General features: G+C 41.1%; 1 protein-coding gene across 20 annotated transcripts in view; it reads right to left on the bottom strand.

The window, feature by feature from the left end:
* The window catches only part of DGKI (diacylglycerol kinase iota), a 512,936-nt gene that overhangs the window by 205,449 nt on the left and 291,367 nt on the right, over positions 1–16,120 (bottom strand). For all 20 annotated transcript variants that reach the window (XM_086395389.1, XM_086395393.1, XM_086395391.1 and 17 more), the window contains 3 exons: positions 7,094–7,207; positions 5,281–5,418; positions 1,953–2,031 (listed from right to left, as the gene is read on the bottom strand). In XM_086395389.1, the coding sequence (XP_086251515.1) occupies positions 1,953–2,031; positions 5,281–5,418; positions 7,094–7,207 (331 nt within the window). The remainder of the gene's footprint in view (positions 1–1,952; positions 2,032–5,280; positions 5,419–7,093; positions 7,208–16,120) is intronic.

Here is a 16,120-nt window from a genome sequence, read left to right as displayed (position 1 = left end):
TACTGGCAAGATTCCAACCGACAATTAAATGACCAATCCTATTAAATCTCTGACTTTTATTCCAAATGTTCTGTTACCAACAGTTCAGCCAGACATGGCTTAGCCACTTTGAGAAGAATAAAACAGCATTTATTTTCCTATCAAATAAAATATACCTTCTTCTTTTAAAAATCACTTTTTAAAATTTATTTTTTGGCTGCACCACACAGCATGTTGGATCTGACTTCCTTGACCAGGGATCAAACCCACATCCTCTGCATTGGAAGCATGGAGTCTTAACCACTGGCCTAGCTGGGAAGTCCAATATACTTTCTTTTTGATCAAATTATTCAAAGGTTTGCATTATTTACATACAAAGTGAATCAAAATGTTCAGCCTTTCTTTACTGCTTATTTTATTTTCTACTGGTAATTCTAAAAGCATTTACACAGAAAACGCCAATAATAAACTGTCTCAAAATGAATGTCATTTTAATTGTCCCTTCTAAAAGAAATACAATACAGATAGTAATAAAAGTCTGCAACTGTCCCATGTCAATTTGATGGGCTATTTCGTATCTATGCCAAAAACTTTTTGCAATTGAATTTTTTAGGATTCTGCTTTAGTGAGATTTGTATTTATTACCCAGTCCATGTAAATGGATTGGCATAATTCCCAATTTATTGTATGTTTTGACTAATATCTAGTAGGTTATTCTATGTAAGGTTATTTTTTTTTGGAATGGCTCTCATGAGGCTTTGAATCACTCTGCAAGTATCGGATGCAAATGATACAAGCTTTGTCATGAAGTCACAGTCCCTGAGCAGCTGCGTTAGAGAACAGTTTGGAGTCTCAACTGTGGTTTGCATGGCTTCCAGCCACTATCTATCAACAAAAATAAGTACATATGACCCTAATGAAAATGAAGCCTCACGTTCTTCCTCCTCCTCCTGCAGTGAAGCTTGAGATTTCTTGACTATCCAGGTAAAAACATGGGGAAAACCCAAATAAACAGAAAACAGCAAAAAAAAAAAAAAAAGAAAGAAATTAGCCTGATGGGCTTCCCTGGTGATTCACTGGTAAAGAATCCACCTGCCAATGCAGGAGACACTGGTTTGATTCCTGATCTGGGAAGATCCCACATGTCACAGAGCAACTAAGCCCGTGCACCGCAACTACTGACCTTGTTCTCTAGAGCCTAGGAGCCGTAACTACTGAGCCCAGGTGCCACAGCTATTGAAGTCCACATACCCTAGAGCCCATGCTAGGCAACAAGAGAAGCCACGGCAACGAGAACCCCCTCACATTGCAACTAGACAGTAGCCCTGGCTCACCACAACTAGAGAAAAGCCTGTGGAGTGATGGAGGTCCAGTATAGCCCCAAATAAATTATATTAAAAGAATAGCTTGAGTAATTATACCTTTCATCATTAATAATGATTTCTTTTTTGCTTAATGCAAAAAAGATGGACTAACAGATTCTAAAAAGTCCACACCTCTGGTATAGACACATCAGCCAATCTGTTTCAACATTTCGTGTATATTTATTGTGTACCGCCATCTCTAGATCCTCTCCATGAACATGGTATTCATTACTCTCAGTCAGCATCAATCCTCCCTGACTAGCTCTTTAGTCACTGTTCTTCCTCTTTTTTTTTTTTTTTTTAATCACTTCTTGGTCATTCACTGACTTTAGTTTCTAGTCAAACCTAAAGATTGGCAGTCCTGAGTCCTGGAGCACATATCCGGTCCTGATCTTTACTGTCTTTGAGACCCTAAACAATGAGGCTTCAGGGTAACATCTGTAATAAGCTCCTATCTTATTGAGCTCCCAAGGTCACCATGAAAGTTCAAATGGAGAAAGAGCAGTAAGCACACTGTGGGCACTTAAGTGATATGCAGACAAAAGGGGACCCGCAAAACACCCGCTGGAAACTTCCTCCCTGGGAGACGGAAAGGGATGCTGTCCTCACCTCTGGATTCGTGGAACTCCAATGTGACGTGCGCATCGAATCCGAGGCTGAAGTAGTTATTGAAAACATTCAGAGGAAGCTGCAATGACGAACAAAGGCAGAGGTAAAGTTGAAAGCCAGACACCTGTCTGTGGGGCAAGTCCCGGGGAGAAAGACCAGTCACAACCCAACGCAGGGGGGTCTACATAGAAGGAACAAGGGATTTTTGAATTAATTCTTTAGGGAAAGCTCAACTCATAGGATACTCCCAAGAATTTTAAATAGTTTAGGAAACAAGAGACACAACACAAATTATTAAATGAGAATCATTCTTGTGGATAGTATAACACAAGAATCTTAAGGGCTGAGGGATGCACATTTGTAACAGTTAAAAGGGATGATTCACTAAACAAACTCTGCAAATAAATTTAATTGTAAGGATCACATCTAACCTTCTTAATCAGTGGATGCACATTTTTTGAAGAAATTATGTTCAGCAAATTAATATTGCAACTGAAAATAAATATAATTTACCCTTATTTTCTAAAAATCTATATATTTTTGACAAAAGTCATGTAAGCAATAAGCCAGTGGGAGCCATTTAACTATTCTCAACCTAGAGAAAAACTAAAAGCTAGTTAAGACAGTAGCACTGACATAAACACACTACCATGTGCGAAACAAATAGCCAGTGGGAAGTTGCTGTGGCACAGGGAGCTCAGCTCGGTGCTCTGTGACGACCTAGGGGTGGGATGGGATGGGAGGGAGGGGACACATGTCTACTTAAGGCTGATTCACACTGTTGTACAGCAGAAACCAACACAACATCGTAAAGCAATTATCCTCCAATTAGAAATAAAATATATGTGTGTGTGTTTATTAGTATTCAGATTTTTATTTACTCTATTAACTCTTAGATCTTTAACAGGACCATGAAATATGCAAACACAAACACATAGAAATATACATAAGCCTCAGCTTTCCTTGCCAGAGCCCTCTGGGTCCCTGGCTGTTACTGCTGCAAGTTGAGTAAAGGGGAGAACTATGTAGTCTGAAGTCCTGCATTAAAATTACAAAGCTGACATGATCTGAAGGCCTTTGGTTTAACGTTAGAACAATTAGGAAAGCATGTGGGAAATGCTAGAAGGTTCTTCCACTTTTTCTTCTGCAACTCAGACTGGAAGGTAAATGTTAAAGTAAACAGAGGGGAAACATTATCTCAGCCTGCATGATGTTTCCAGATAATGATCAGGTTGATCCTCCAGAGAGAAATGCACTCCTCTTCTATTAGAAATAAGTGTTTATCCTCAAGATTTCAAAAATTACTGGGTTTCCCATGCCCCTTGATTAGTAAGACTTTTCTCTTTGACTAGAGCAATAATCTTGTTGCAGTAAGAGAAAAATGAAATGAGAGGAAGAGTCAGAAAGAGAGCAAGAGAGAGATTATTAACAATACAGAAACACAGAAATTGAAACAAAGGATGAACCCATCCATGGAAGGCTGACTCAGAGCATGTACTGATTCAGAGGTCAGCTCAGCCCTTAGAAGTGGTTACAAGTGACTGGAGAAGGGAGAGAAACTAAACGCACAGAGCAATGCCAAAACATGTCTCACTCTCCTGGCTTCACATTTGAGAATGTCCAGTTCCTGCACTTAAACGAAAATACAAGTCCTTAGGAATGACAGCAAGGGTTGGTGATCCTGCCAAAAGCACAGATATGTTCATTTCTACCATTTATGTTCTTTTGGCTACGATTCTAACCCATGTCTCAGCATCCGCTGATAACATAGGAGAACATCTGGTCACCATCCTCTAAATAACATCACAATTTAATCTGTTTTAAGAGTTCTTATTCATATTTTCCAGGAAAAATTGCCCCAATTTCCTACACATCTCCTTACAAATCCACTTTTGAAACCCTTTAATTATCTGGATTAATGTCCCCAGGCTGCATCAAGAAGTCTTTCCATTTCTTAAGCTGTTGGGAAGAGAATTAAATAGAGATTGCTATTGAGGGCCTAACCATTCCAAGTTGAGTGGGGATAGGACCTTAACATTTCCATATGGCACATTTCTTTGTACTTTAGCTGTTTTATGCCCAGTTTCTATAAGTCAAATATATTACAAAGAAATATTATATCCCAAGACAATACTTGCTTAAACAACACTGTGACCTGACGAACTCAAGGTCAACTGAGCAATCATGATAACTACGAAAAACCTTAGTTTCTGGATCACAGTTTAGGTGGAAAACACTATGAAGGTAAGACAAAACGTGTTTTAACCAATTTTAGTCAAATAAGTAACTTGAGCTTCTACCACAATTGGTTGGGATCTTGATGCTCATCAACAAAGGTGCATTTGCTGTTGTTTACTAAGTTGTATCTGACTCTTTTGTGACCCCATGGACTGTAGCCCACCATGCTCCTTTGTTCATGGGACTTCCCAGGCAAGAACACTGGAGTGGGTTGCCATTTCCTTCTCCAAGGAAAGGTGCACTGGTTTGGTCTAAAATGATACCGGATTCAAAGGCCGAAGCACCATGAAATCCTGGCTTCAACCAATGGTGTGATCCAGTAGAGCAGGGATGCTACACGGATGCTGGGCCTTCACCCTATATCTACTTAATCAGAATCTCTGGGAACAGGGCCTTGTGATCTGCATTTCAGAGGCACACTGCCTGGAGATTCTTACACAACAAAAATGTGAAAACACTATCATGGAATAAAAAGGCAAAGGAATAGAAAACAAGTGGCTACTCAGAAACCTATCAGATTTATATGAAATTGAAGCCAGAACTTAAAACTGAATTTTACCCTGAAGCTCTATAGTAGCATCTTTATAATTATATCCCTTGGTTTGTGAGATACAAGTTTAATCACTAAAGGAAAAAACGCTAAGTCAAACATTTATTTAGGTGTATCTTCGCATCCCAAACAAGTGATGAAATTGGAATTTTTGCTATCAGACCAGAAATCTCAGATGGTATCTTTCTATTGAAAGACCCTGTGCCTAATGTTTTCAGGCCATATGACTTTTTTTTTTTAATCTCCTCATAGTTTTAAGACTTTGCAATGAGTCTGAAAGATTAGAAAACTGATATATTTCTTTCTGGTGTGGAATTTGAGGATAGAGAATAGCTCCCTGCACTACAGAAGCACTTGGAATCTTGATCTTTAGAAGTCTGTGGTGCAGAATCACTGGATAGCATTATTCTCACAGCCCTAGTAGCCATAACCTCTATAGGAGGTAATCAGACATAATCCTCTGGCCAGGAATGTATTTCCTGTGGCTCAAGCAGAAAATACTCCAGGGTTCCCTTTCTGCAGAAGGGAAAACTCTCTAACCTTACACACGCCATCTTCCAGTTCTTCAGGAGGCAAGTCTGGGTTTCTTTCCACGTGGAGATTCCAGCGATCCAGCTGTACAATCGTCCCATCTTCTACTTGGCAAAGGATCTTAGAAACAGGCTCATCAGTGTAGCCCTAAGGAATCAAAGAACGAACACACTGCTGTCTGGAATAGTGGACAGTACAGCCAAAGGTATTGAGAGTTCATGCCAGGTGGAGACCTTCTGCTACAGCTCTCTCTTTATTTTCCAATTAACCAGGCTGAGAGTAAACTGTTTTCCTTGAGATATTTAGAATTTAAGACAATAGTCACGGGTACTGTGCACAGAAATACTCTCTCTAGTTGGTTTGAGCAGAAGAGTGACTTCTGTTAGCAACCAAGAAGTAAAGTCAATGGCAGTTATTTGAGAGCCATGCTGGATGGCTGTTTCTATCAGGGTGAAAACAGATTTCCCCACGTCTTGCTCTAGAGAAATTTGGAGGATACACAGAACAAGTGTATGTGGAGAAGCAGGAAAATAATCAAGCGATATCTGCTAGATGATTTCTAATATTCCATTTCACTCACCTCTCCCTGACCTTGTCCTAAGACACCATCCCTTTCAGGACCTAAGGCAAGTCTGACTGATGAACAGCCCTGCTAGGGAGCTATCTATTTACTCCTTGAACATACATGACTGATGGCATGATTATTAAGGATGATCAAGTCACTGATTTAGATAAGAGGAACTAATACTGATAAATACATTAGCTGCTTCATGAGAATATATTATTTATACTATGCTTACTTAAAATTGAAAAAAGACCTCTGGGAAATTAATTCACCCCAGGCCAAATAAATATCTGCTAATATCCTGACATAATTATCACACATGGGAGGTTAATACACCCAAAAGCCAGATTAATACCTGCTAATATCTGAAGATAATTTTCAAGCCCAGCTCAGGCAATAATTTCCTATGAGCAGTTAAACAGCCAGTCAGGCAGCACATGTTAGCATATTATGCTTTCTTATTTTCCTAATACTGTAAAAAATATTAATGATGATGATGATGATGATGATAATAGTTTTTAAATGACTGTTGTTGCTGTTTAATCACTAAGTCAAGTCCGACCCTTTGCAACCCCACAGACTGGAGCCCACCAGCCTCCTCTGTCCGTGGATTTACCAGGCAGGAACCCTGGAGTTGATTTGCTATTTCCTTCTCCAGGGGATCTTCCTGACCCAGGGATCAAACCCACATCTCCTGTATTGCAGGAGGATTCTTTACCACTGAGGCACCCAGGAAGCCCCTTTTAAATGGCTGGTTAGTGGGAGATAAACTACTTTCAACAAGCCTGCCTGAAGTTGACTCCAGGGTGAAAAGGAAAATTGGTTACCTGTATAGCCAAAAGCCTGATGACATTGACCAGAAAACTAAACGCTCAAAGCCATGACTCTTCCAAAGTAAGAATCAGAAATCTGAACCAGATGCATCAGGGCAGGACTAGGGGTCAGGAGCAATTTGAGTCTCTGTAATTGCTTAATATGAGGACCAACCCACCCCCTGGATACCTGTGACTACTGTCTTTTCGTGGATACCTCAGACCCAGACCTGTGTAATAAAACCCATTTTTAAAAATAAAACTTCCTCTTCTCTAGCTGACTATAGATTTAAACTGAAGATAAAACCATGGTTCACGGGGACCTTGATTCTCAACTCTAACTTGTTCCTTGAACAAGAGGAGCACATGTGCCTCCACTGGAGCCTCTGTGGATTCGGGGACTCCACTGCTTCATGACGTGGGCAGCCCCTGAGAACATGCTTACCCCTCCCCAGTTGAGAGTCCGAGCCAGGTCATTCCCAGTCCCCAGAGGAAGGACCCCGACGGGAGGCTGAGGGCTCAGCTGCAGTTCATCCAGAATGGAAAGGATCCAGCCCACCTACAGACATTTGGGGGCCAGAAGAGATAGAAGAAAGATAAATAAGTTACAAAGAAGACAACCTGAGAATAGGAGGCTTTAAAAGGAGCAAAACAGAATAGGCATATTTTTCTTTAAAAATCCAGCAACCAGGAAACAGAAAGGGCACTTATCGCAAGCAGCTTCAGTGTGCCAAGTCTCTTCAAAGGGAAAAAGAACCATATTGTATACACCATTTCATATAAACAAAACTAGACCCGTTCATCACGTGTTTAACCAGTACGTGTATGTGCTCGGTCATATTTGACTCTTCGCCCCATGGACTGTAGCCATGGGCTTGCAAAGAGTCAAATGCAGGCTCCTCCGCCCATGGCATTTTCCAGGTAAGAATACTGGAGTGGGTTCCCATTTCCTTCTCCAGGGAATCCTCTTGACCAAGGGACTGAACCCACATCTCTTGTGTTTAACTAGAGATCTACTTTAAAATTCAAGAGAGTTTACAATTTAGGGAGGTTGGTTCATCCCTAGGGCATTTCAGGAAATCAGACTAAATCTCAACTCTGGCTCACACTGGCATTGTCATCTTGATTAAATATTTAACCTCAGTAAGACTCATTTATTTGATTTTCAAAATGAGGATAATAATACCTACCTCACAAGACTGTTTATAGATTAAAACTAAAACATATATAAAAACCTTGATATGGTGCATAGCTTATGGAAGTACTCATTAAATGGTTACTCTGTATGTTATCATCTTAGAAATTAGTAGTGCTTTCCTAAATATCCTTACATTCCTCTTAATGAAACATTAAAAAACATAATTATGGATGAACTTAGTACTTATTATAAGTTTAGGCAGAAAATGGATACTTATATACTAGAATCATATTCCTGTTCTATCTTTTTCTAAGATAAATAATACTTGGTATTTTGTCTTATTATAACTATTTAGAAAAATTACCCCAAACTTGGAAACAGCAAAAAGAAACTTGAATATTGTCACAGTGTCATTCTAGAGCAGTGTTACAGGCTTATTTAAGAACTTTATGAGTGTTAAGTTAATGAGAATTTTTGTCCTGTAGAGACACAAACATTGATAAGAGAAGAGCACTTTAAATGCTCTGGTTCTATTCCCCCATCAGAACATAAACCAATTTTGTCTCAAATTTAGAAAAATTATTCTGGTATAAACGACATAATTCTTTTCCTCTTCTTCTCCAATAAACTGGCGGTATTATCTTGCTAACTCCTTTATTACAAACCTAAATAAAGTTTTTAACATTTATTGATTCTAAAGTTGTTTGAGAATCATGTTTCAAATTTTTTAAAACTGTATTTTAACAGTACATTTATTGAACACTACTATATATAAAGCATGGAAATAAGGAATTGAAATAAAAAGATGAGTGAGACACTCTAAGGTAAGGCAGAATGGTTGCTCTCAAGGATTTTACAATTAACAAAAAGAGGGGCATACTGATCTTTCCTGTGTGCTAGTCCTTGAGCAAAGCTTTCTACTGAATTATTAAACTTCAAAACAACTCTCTACAATAGATATAATTTTCATTCCCAATTCATAGACAAAGAAACCAAGGCTTGAAAGGTTCAGTGACCGCCTTAACATCACATCATTTATATGGTAGAGCTGACATTCAAAGCTAGGCTTGCCACACATCAAAGGCCAACCTCTGAGCAACTCTGGTGCAAGGAATGTTTCAGTAAAGAACTAAACTCAGCTCCCAAGTGGCCTGACCATCCCAGAGTCAATGGCATGGACCTTTGGGATCTTTGGAGCACTGGGGAATCCTTCAGTTCAGTTCAGTTCGTCACTCAGTCATGTCCGACTCTTTGGACCTCGTGAACTGTAGCACGCCAGGCCTCCCTGTCCATCACCAACTTCCGGAGTTCACCCAAACTCACGTCCATTGAGTTGGTGGTGCCATTCAACCATCTCATCCTCTGTCGTCCCCTTCTCCCACCCTCAATCTTTCCCAGCATCTGGATCTTTTCAAATGAATCAGCTTTTCGCATCAGGTGGTCACAGTATTGGAGTTTCAGCTTCTACATCGGTCTTTCCAATGAACACCCAGGACTGATCTCCTTTAGGATGGACTGGTTGGATCTCCTTGCAGTCCAAGGGACTCTCAAGAGTCTTGTCCAACACCACAGTTTAAAAGCATCAATTCTTCAGTGCTCAGCTTTCTTTATAGTCCAACTCTCACATCCATACATGATTATTGGAAAAACCATAGCCTTGACTAGATGGACCTTTGTTGACAAAGTAATGTCTCTGCTTTTCAATATACTGTCTAGGTTGGTCATAACTTTCCTTCCAAGGAGTAAGCATTTTTTAACTTCATGGCTGTAATCACCATCTGCAGTGATTTTGGAACCCAGAAAAATAAGGTCAGCCACAGTTTCCCCATCTATTTGCCATGAAATGATGGAGAATCCTTGGAATCTGCTTAATCAAATTCAGTTTATTTGCAGATTTATTAACTGAGCTACACAGAGGCTATGTTATTTGCTCAAGATCAAATAATCCGAAGTGAAAGAAGCAAGAGTCATAACCAGGTCTGCTGACCCCTTATCTAAAACCCTTTCTTCTCCACGGTGACTATTTTTTAGGATGTCAAACTTGCCCATCCATCAAGACGCCTAAAATTGTGCTTACCTTTTAGAAAGGGGTAACACAATGCTGGCCCAAGGCGGGAAACTAAAAATTCAGATCTACACGAGAGTCCACAAGTCCCCTAATTTGCTCAAACTGAGCAAAACACCCCTAGACAAGTCCTCAGATTCCCATCCAGGGCTTCTTTAGCTCTTCTTTGACACAACACTCACTAAGCTTGCTACTGAAATAAAAGGGAAAAAAAAAATGCCAGACGCTAAAGTAGTGCTAATGACTGTTAGAGGTTGTTCCTCAGCCACTGAAAACACAAATGAGATCGAGTCAAAGCAGAGGCCTCTAATAAATGATGAGAAGGGGGTTTAAAGGTCATGAAAAAGGACATGAAAACTCAGAAATCCCAACAATCTGGGCTCCCTGACTACAGCTGTAAACAGCCCTGAGTAGAACCAGAGACTCTGAGAGAGGAGGTGGAACTTACCGGAAATCTAATTCCATATCCCATATACAGCAGGGAAAAGAAGACAGACTCTTTAACTTCTCTGAGAGATGCTCTGGCAGCTCCCCATTCTGATTTATACTCACAAGTCAAATCTAGGTTCTTTTAGGTAGATTGAAATGAGAAATATTTCTCTTGTGGTCCTTTGAAGTAGGTCTGTCTTTTCTGGATAAAATAATGCTATGAGTTCACACTTTGAACATTCTATTTCCCTCCAGACATAAAAATAAGAGGAAAAAAAAAAGTCTCCGTGGGTCAGAAACAAAGAAAGCACAGGGGGCAAGCAGAGGAAGCCAGGAGTTTGGCTTCTGTCTGATTACAGGGGATAAAAGTTCACCCCTTGCTGGCAGGAGGCTGTGTATGAACCAGACTCCCTATGTGGTCAGAAGAAAAGAGGCCAAGAAAAGAGGGTGAGGAGCCACTGCCTGAGGCCGTCATCCACAGAAAGCTGTGATGCCTTAGGGTTGGAGGGATAAAGCTTCTATTAGTGAGCTGAGATGCCCATGAGCTTGTTGACACACGCGAAACACCCCTGACCCAGGGTCAGGATGGAGCCCTAACCATTTACAGAAAACCCAACTCGAGCCTCAGGATCCTGGAGACCATTAAAACTACTAGAAAAGATTAGTACAAGGGTGCAGAGAAAGAAAAGGAAAAAATCAAACACAGCCAAACATCTTCCTCTGAAGTCGAGCCTGCAGAGAGAAATTCTAAATACCAGAAAGAACACTAAGAGTAAGACAGACCAGAAGGTCAGAGAATAATTTACAACCCATGAAACACAAATAATTGTCAAGTAACTTTGAAATAAGTGTCCTATAACTTCCACGAATTGATAAAGTGTCTCCTAATAGATCTTTATTTTTTGTGTCAAACTTAATTTTGGGGGCTCCAAAATCACTGCAGATGGTGACTGCAGCCATGAAATGAAAAGATGCTTACTCCTTGGAAGGAAAGTTATGACCAACCTCAGCAGCATATTTTAAAGGAGAGACATTACTTTGCCAACAAAGGTCCGTCTAGTCAAGGCTATGGTTTTTCCAGTGGTCATGTATGGATGTGAGAGTTGGACTGTGAAGAAAGCTGAGCCCCGAAGAATTGATGCTTTTGAACTATGGTGTCGGAAAAGACTCTTGAGAGTCCCTTGGACTGCAAGGAGATCCAACCAGTCCATCCTAAAGGAGATCAGTCCTGGGTGTTCATTGGAAGGATTGATGTTGAAGCTGAAACTCCAATACTTTGGCCACCTCATGCGAAGAGTTAACTCATTGGAAAAGACTCTGATGCTGGGAGGGATTGGGGGCAGGAGGAGAAGGGGACGACAGAGGATGAGATGGCTGGATTGCATCACTGACTTGATGGACATGAGGCTGAGTGAACTCCAGGAGTTGGTGATGGACAGGGAGGCCCGGCGTGCTGCGATTCATGGGGTCGCAAAGAGTTGGACACAAATGAGCGACTGAACTGAACTGAATAGATCTTTGATCAGTATAATTGTCCTTATTCAAACGTCAAGAATTGTTCCTTTCTTTTTCTTGGAAGGCTGCCAAGATTCCACATGAAACTGTGGTGTGATTCCACAAAATGGCAAGAGTCCTCTGGACCCTCTGACTCATCACCATCTCCTTTCTGTTTTACACTTGGCCTAAGTATAGGCTTCTCCAGTGGTTCAGATGGTAAAGAATCTTCCTGCAAAACAGGAGACTCAGGTTTGATTCCTGGGTGGGGAAGATCCCCTGGAGATGAAAATGGCAACCCACTCCAGTATTCTTGTCTGAAGAATCCTTTGGACAAAGGAGCTTGGTGCGCTATAGTCCATGGGGTTGCAAAGAGCTGGACATGGACTGAGCTACTTTTGCTTCGCTTTCAAGCATAAAAGGAAAACATACAGTTGATTTGAATGTAAAGGATCTTCCCCTTTCTTACCAGTTGATCTGTTTTAAACAAAACAAATAAAAAACACTGCAGAAATAGATTCTCTCTCCTTTTCCCAATAGCCAGTTTGTTGTTGTTCAGGTACTAAGTCGTATCTTACTCTTTGCGACCCCATGGATTGCAGCACACCAGGCTTCCCTATCCTTCATTATCTCCCAGAGTTTGTTCAAACACATGTCCATTGATTTGGTGATGCCATCCAATGGCCAGTTAATCAACCATCTAATTTCCCCCTGAATACAAGCAGGCATCATCAATTACATAACCCTTGGAGTCATTAAACGTCTCCTGCCTTTCACAGCACAGATTTTTTTGTCTTGAATCCATAGTTGGCTCACAGTTCTTTGGCTAACGTGGGTCTGGATCTTCCTTTCACACAAGTCTTGAATACTGTTTCTCATCCAAGAGCTACATCATCACTACCCAACAACCACCTTCCCCAAAAGGCAACATAACCCAGGAAAGGCACAGAGATGGGGGAGACTTGCTGGGTCAGAAGCCTGGCTCCATCACATACTTGCCAGCTGAGCTTAGGCAAGTCAGTTAACCTAGTTCCCTCCTATGTAAAAAGGGGTAACAGTACTTGCCTCATACGGGCATTTTATCAGTTAAATGACATAAAGACATTGATTAGCAGGTGCCTGACAAATAGGAAACCCTAAAATTAACATTTACTGCTCTGCCTTAAGCTATATTTTTCTTCCTTTTTCTTTACTTCATCCACAAAAGCCCAGTTTCCTAGAAGCAAAATGCCTTTTTCCTGTCTCTCCACTTCGAAGTTGAGCCTTGAATTTCACAGATCGATCCCAATACTGACTGCCAACAAGTCACAAAGTCTTTCACAGACTATCAAAAAAAGTAAAAGCCAAGCTGTACTATAGCAGAAAGGTGAAAGAGACAGGGGATGGGGGTAGAGGGGGCAGGGCGGGGGGGGGGGGGGGGGTGGGTGAGACTACAGAACAAATACACCTAAAACAGAAGGAGGCATAAAGATCTTCAGTACTAGTCCGTGTCTCTGCCCCTATGAGAACAAAACTATATAAAAGGTCTTAAAATCTGTTATCAGCGGCTCTCCCTTCCCAGGACCCAGGACCCTGTTCCTGCTGGAAGTCCAGATGCATATTTGTGGGCAGGACTGTGTTTGTAGAGAATTTTGCATTACCCCAAATCATCTCCACAAGCACCTCTTCCATTAAACTTAATTAATTGCAGCAGTGGACACTTAGCATATTTCCCATCCCAACTGAAGAAGGGGCAGAATCATGTTCCAGGTAGCGAGCTCCTTCCTGCCTTCATGTTAGGAAAAGCAGGGCTGATAGATCTGGCACACCAGGGTCCCCGGCTTCAGCCCTGAGCAAAGCAGCCCAGCCCAGAGGCTGCAGCAGTTGCCCGATGCTGCCACCTCCTGGCCACATTCAGCTATAACTATCACCAGATAATTTCCCAAGTGCAGGCTGAGCAGTGTTTTCTTTCAGCAATATGCTAGCTTGAGAACGGACTGAGGGGCGGGCGAACAGGATCGTGAATTGACGTTTTCTTTGAACAGAGCGGGTGCACAATTGCCTTTCCTCATATTATCTGCAGGCAGAAAAGTAAAGGATTCTCATATGAAGAAATAAAAAGAGCGAGGGGAACGTTTCTACACCCCGAAAGACCATCCAAAGGCAGCATTTGACAACTAGGTTCCCTTCCTAGCATGTACACTGTCATTCGTCCTTTTGATATTTTTATATTTGCACTTAATAGTTTACAAAGTCACTCTATGGTAAGATAAATGTTTAAAATCAGCGCTAAAGGATTGAGAAAAAAGCCAAAATATGAGTTGTTGTTGTTGTTGTTTTTTTTTTTAATACAATGTAGACTTTAGGCTGTCCATTCTCTCACTGGCATGAAGACAACTGAGGTTACACCATGTGCTGCTTCTCAAGAGAGTCTGGGATGTGGAGAGGTTGAGAGAGAAGACGCATGTGGAACAATTTTCTTGCCCTGTCCATTAGAAGGAAATAGACCTTTTCCCCTGTTCTGTGGCTGCAGTGAGCCAGGGCATGGGCATGCCTTCTGTTTAGCATGTATCTTCACCTGGGGATGCCAACTGAACCAGAAATAAGCATGCTGTAGTTCAAGTCCGTTTAACTCCAGCCCTTGGGAAAGACATCAACAGGATTAAGGGTGGACCTTTGGGTCCAGCTCAGTTCACCAAGGCCAAGGACAGGGTAATGACAGATCACACTGCACCCTAAAGATCCTTAAGGAGGGGAGGGGACCAGTGACTTTAGTGTCTCAGTTTACAGACTCCTTGATAGTTAAGCAGCAGCCGTGGGGAGCTGGATGGGTGGAGATCTGGTCACAGAAAGCACAGAATGTAAATCTACCCGATGACCAAAGCCAGAATATAAACATGAAGATTTGAGATCATTCTGAGTTATTTTCTCTCCGCCTAGAGATCAAAGATGAGACCAGCCCACTGGATACCTGCAACTATGTGACCATCTTGGGATTCTGTAAACCAGTTATAAAGAGCCTGAAACTGTGGTGCTGTCCCCTGCAGCCACCACTGGCCAGGTGTGGTCACAGACTGCTCAAATGTGGCTGATCCAAACTGGAGGCATTGTAAATTTAAAATATAGGCTGGTTCTGGAGACAATACAAATTGAGCATAAAATATCCCATTAGTAACTTTACACTGACTATGTGTTGAAATGATAGTATCTTGGATATACTGGGTTAAAGAAAATATATTATAAAATCAATTTTACCTGCTTCTTAGTTTTTTAAGTGTCTTCTAGAAAACTTAAAATTAAAGACTGCAGCTTACATAATAGTTCTCCTGAACACCAATGGTCTCTACTAATACAGTGCTACAGCTGTGAAGACCCTTAGGGATCCAAATGTGTCTGTTTTCAGACTTAGAACATCTCAGAAGGGGTTAAGGAACTTGCCAAAACCACAGCAATGGTGGCACAAGCATCTCTTCCTCTTCCAAGTGCAGTATATGCCTTTGTACTTTTTAATAGCATCAAATTAAAGTAACTCATACTGAAGCCTAAGAACTTTTTTCCAAATTAATGCAAGATGTCTGTATATTCGGAGAAGGCAATGGCATCCCACTCCAGTATTCTTGCCTGGAAAATCCCATTGATGGAGGACCCTGGTAGGCTGCAGTCCATGGGGTCACTAAGAGTCAGACACGACTGAGCGATTTCACTTTCACTTTTCACTTTCCTGCATTGGAGAAGGAAATGGCAACCCACTCCAGTGTTCTGGCCTGGAGAATCCCAGGGACGGGGGAGCCTGGTGGGCTGCCGTCTATGGGGTCCCACAGAGTCGGACACGACTGAAGCGACTTAGCAGCAGCAGCAGCAGTCTGTATATTAAATAATACTTTGTATATAAACTGACGTGATTAAGGATTAACATATCATCATCCCAACCAGTTAAAAGTATTCCATTTCTGATTCTTCCTAGAGCCTTGTCACTTAGAATTCTGACAACCTCTACAGTGATAGACACAGTCACTAAATGAAGGCTGAGCACCTGATGTCAAACATATACCCAGCACTCAGGAATTATCCTTCATTTGCCAAGAGCCAAGAGTTTCTCTTCATGACTCCATCAGCAGGCCTCTCCTTCAAACAAACACTCAAAATTAAAAGTTTCTTATTCTAAACTGATCAAATTAAAAATGTTAATCATGTACCTTGATAAACACTTCATAAACCCCAGATACCTTTCACAGAACAACTTGTTTTAACAAGGTAAAATCAAATCAAATCTGGGTTTACCTAAGGTAGAAGATATGCAAAGTTTTGATTCTACATGATTGGACTATAGAGGTTACCACTGACAAAAATAATTAGCTCAAAAGAAT

This window comes from Bos grunniens, chromosome 4 (genome assembly GCF_055505025.1).
Source record: "Bos grunniens cultivar Pamir isolate PY7600 chromosome 4, Bosgru_T2T1.0, whole genome shotgun sequence".
Lineage (NCBI taxonomy): Eukaryota > Metazoa > Chordata > Mammalia > Artiodactyla > Bovidae > Bos > Bos grunniens.
This window is presented reverse-complemented; position numbering and strand designations above follow the sequence as displayed.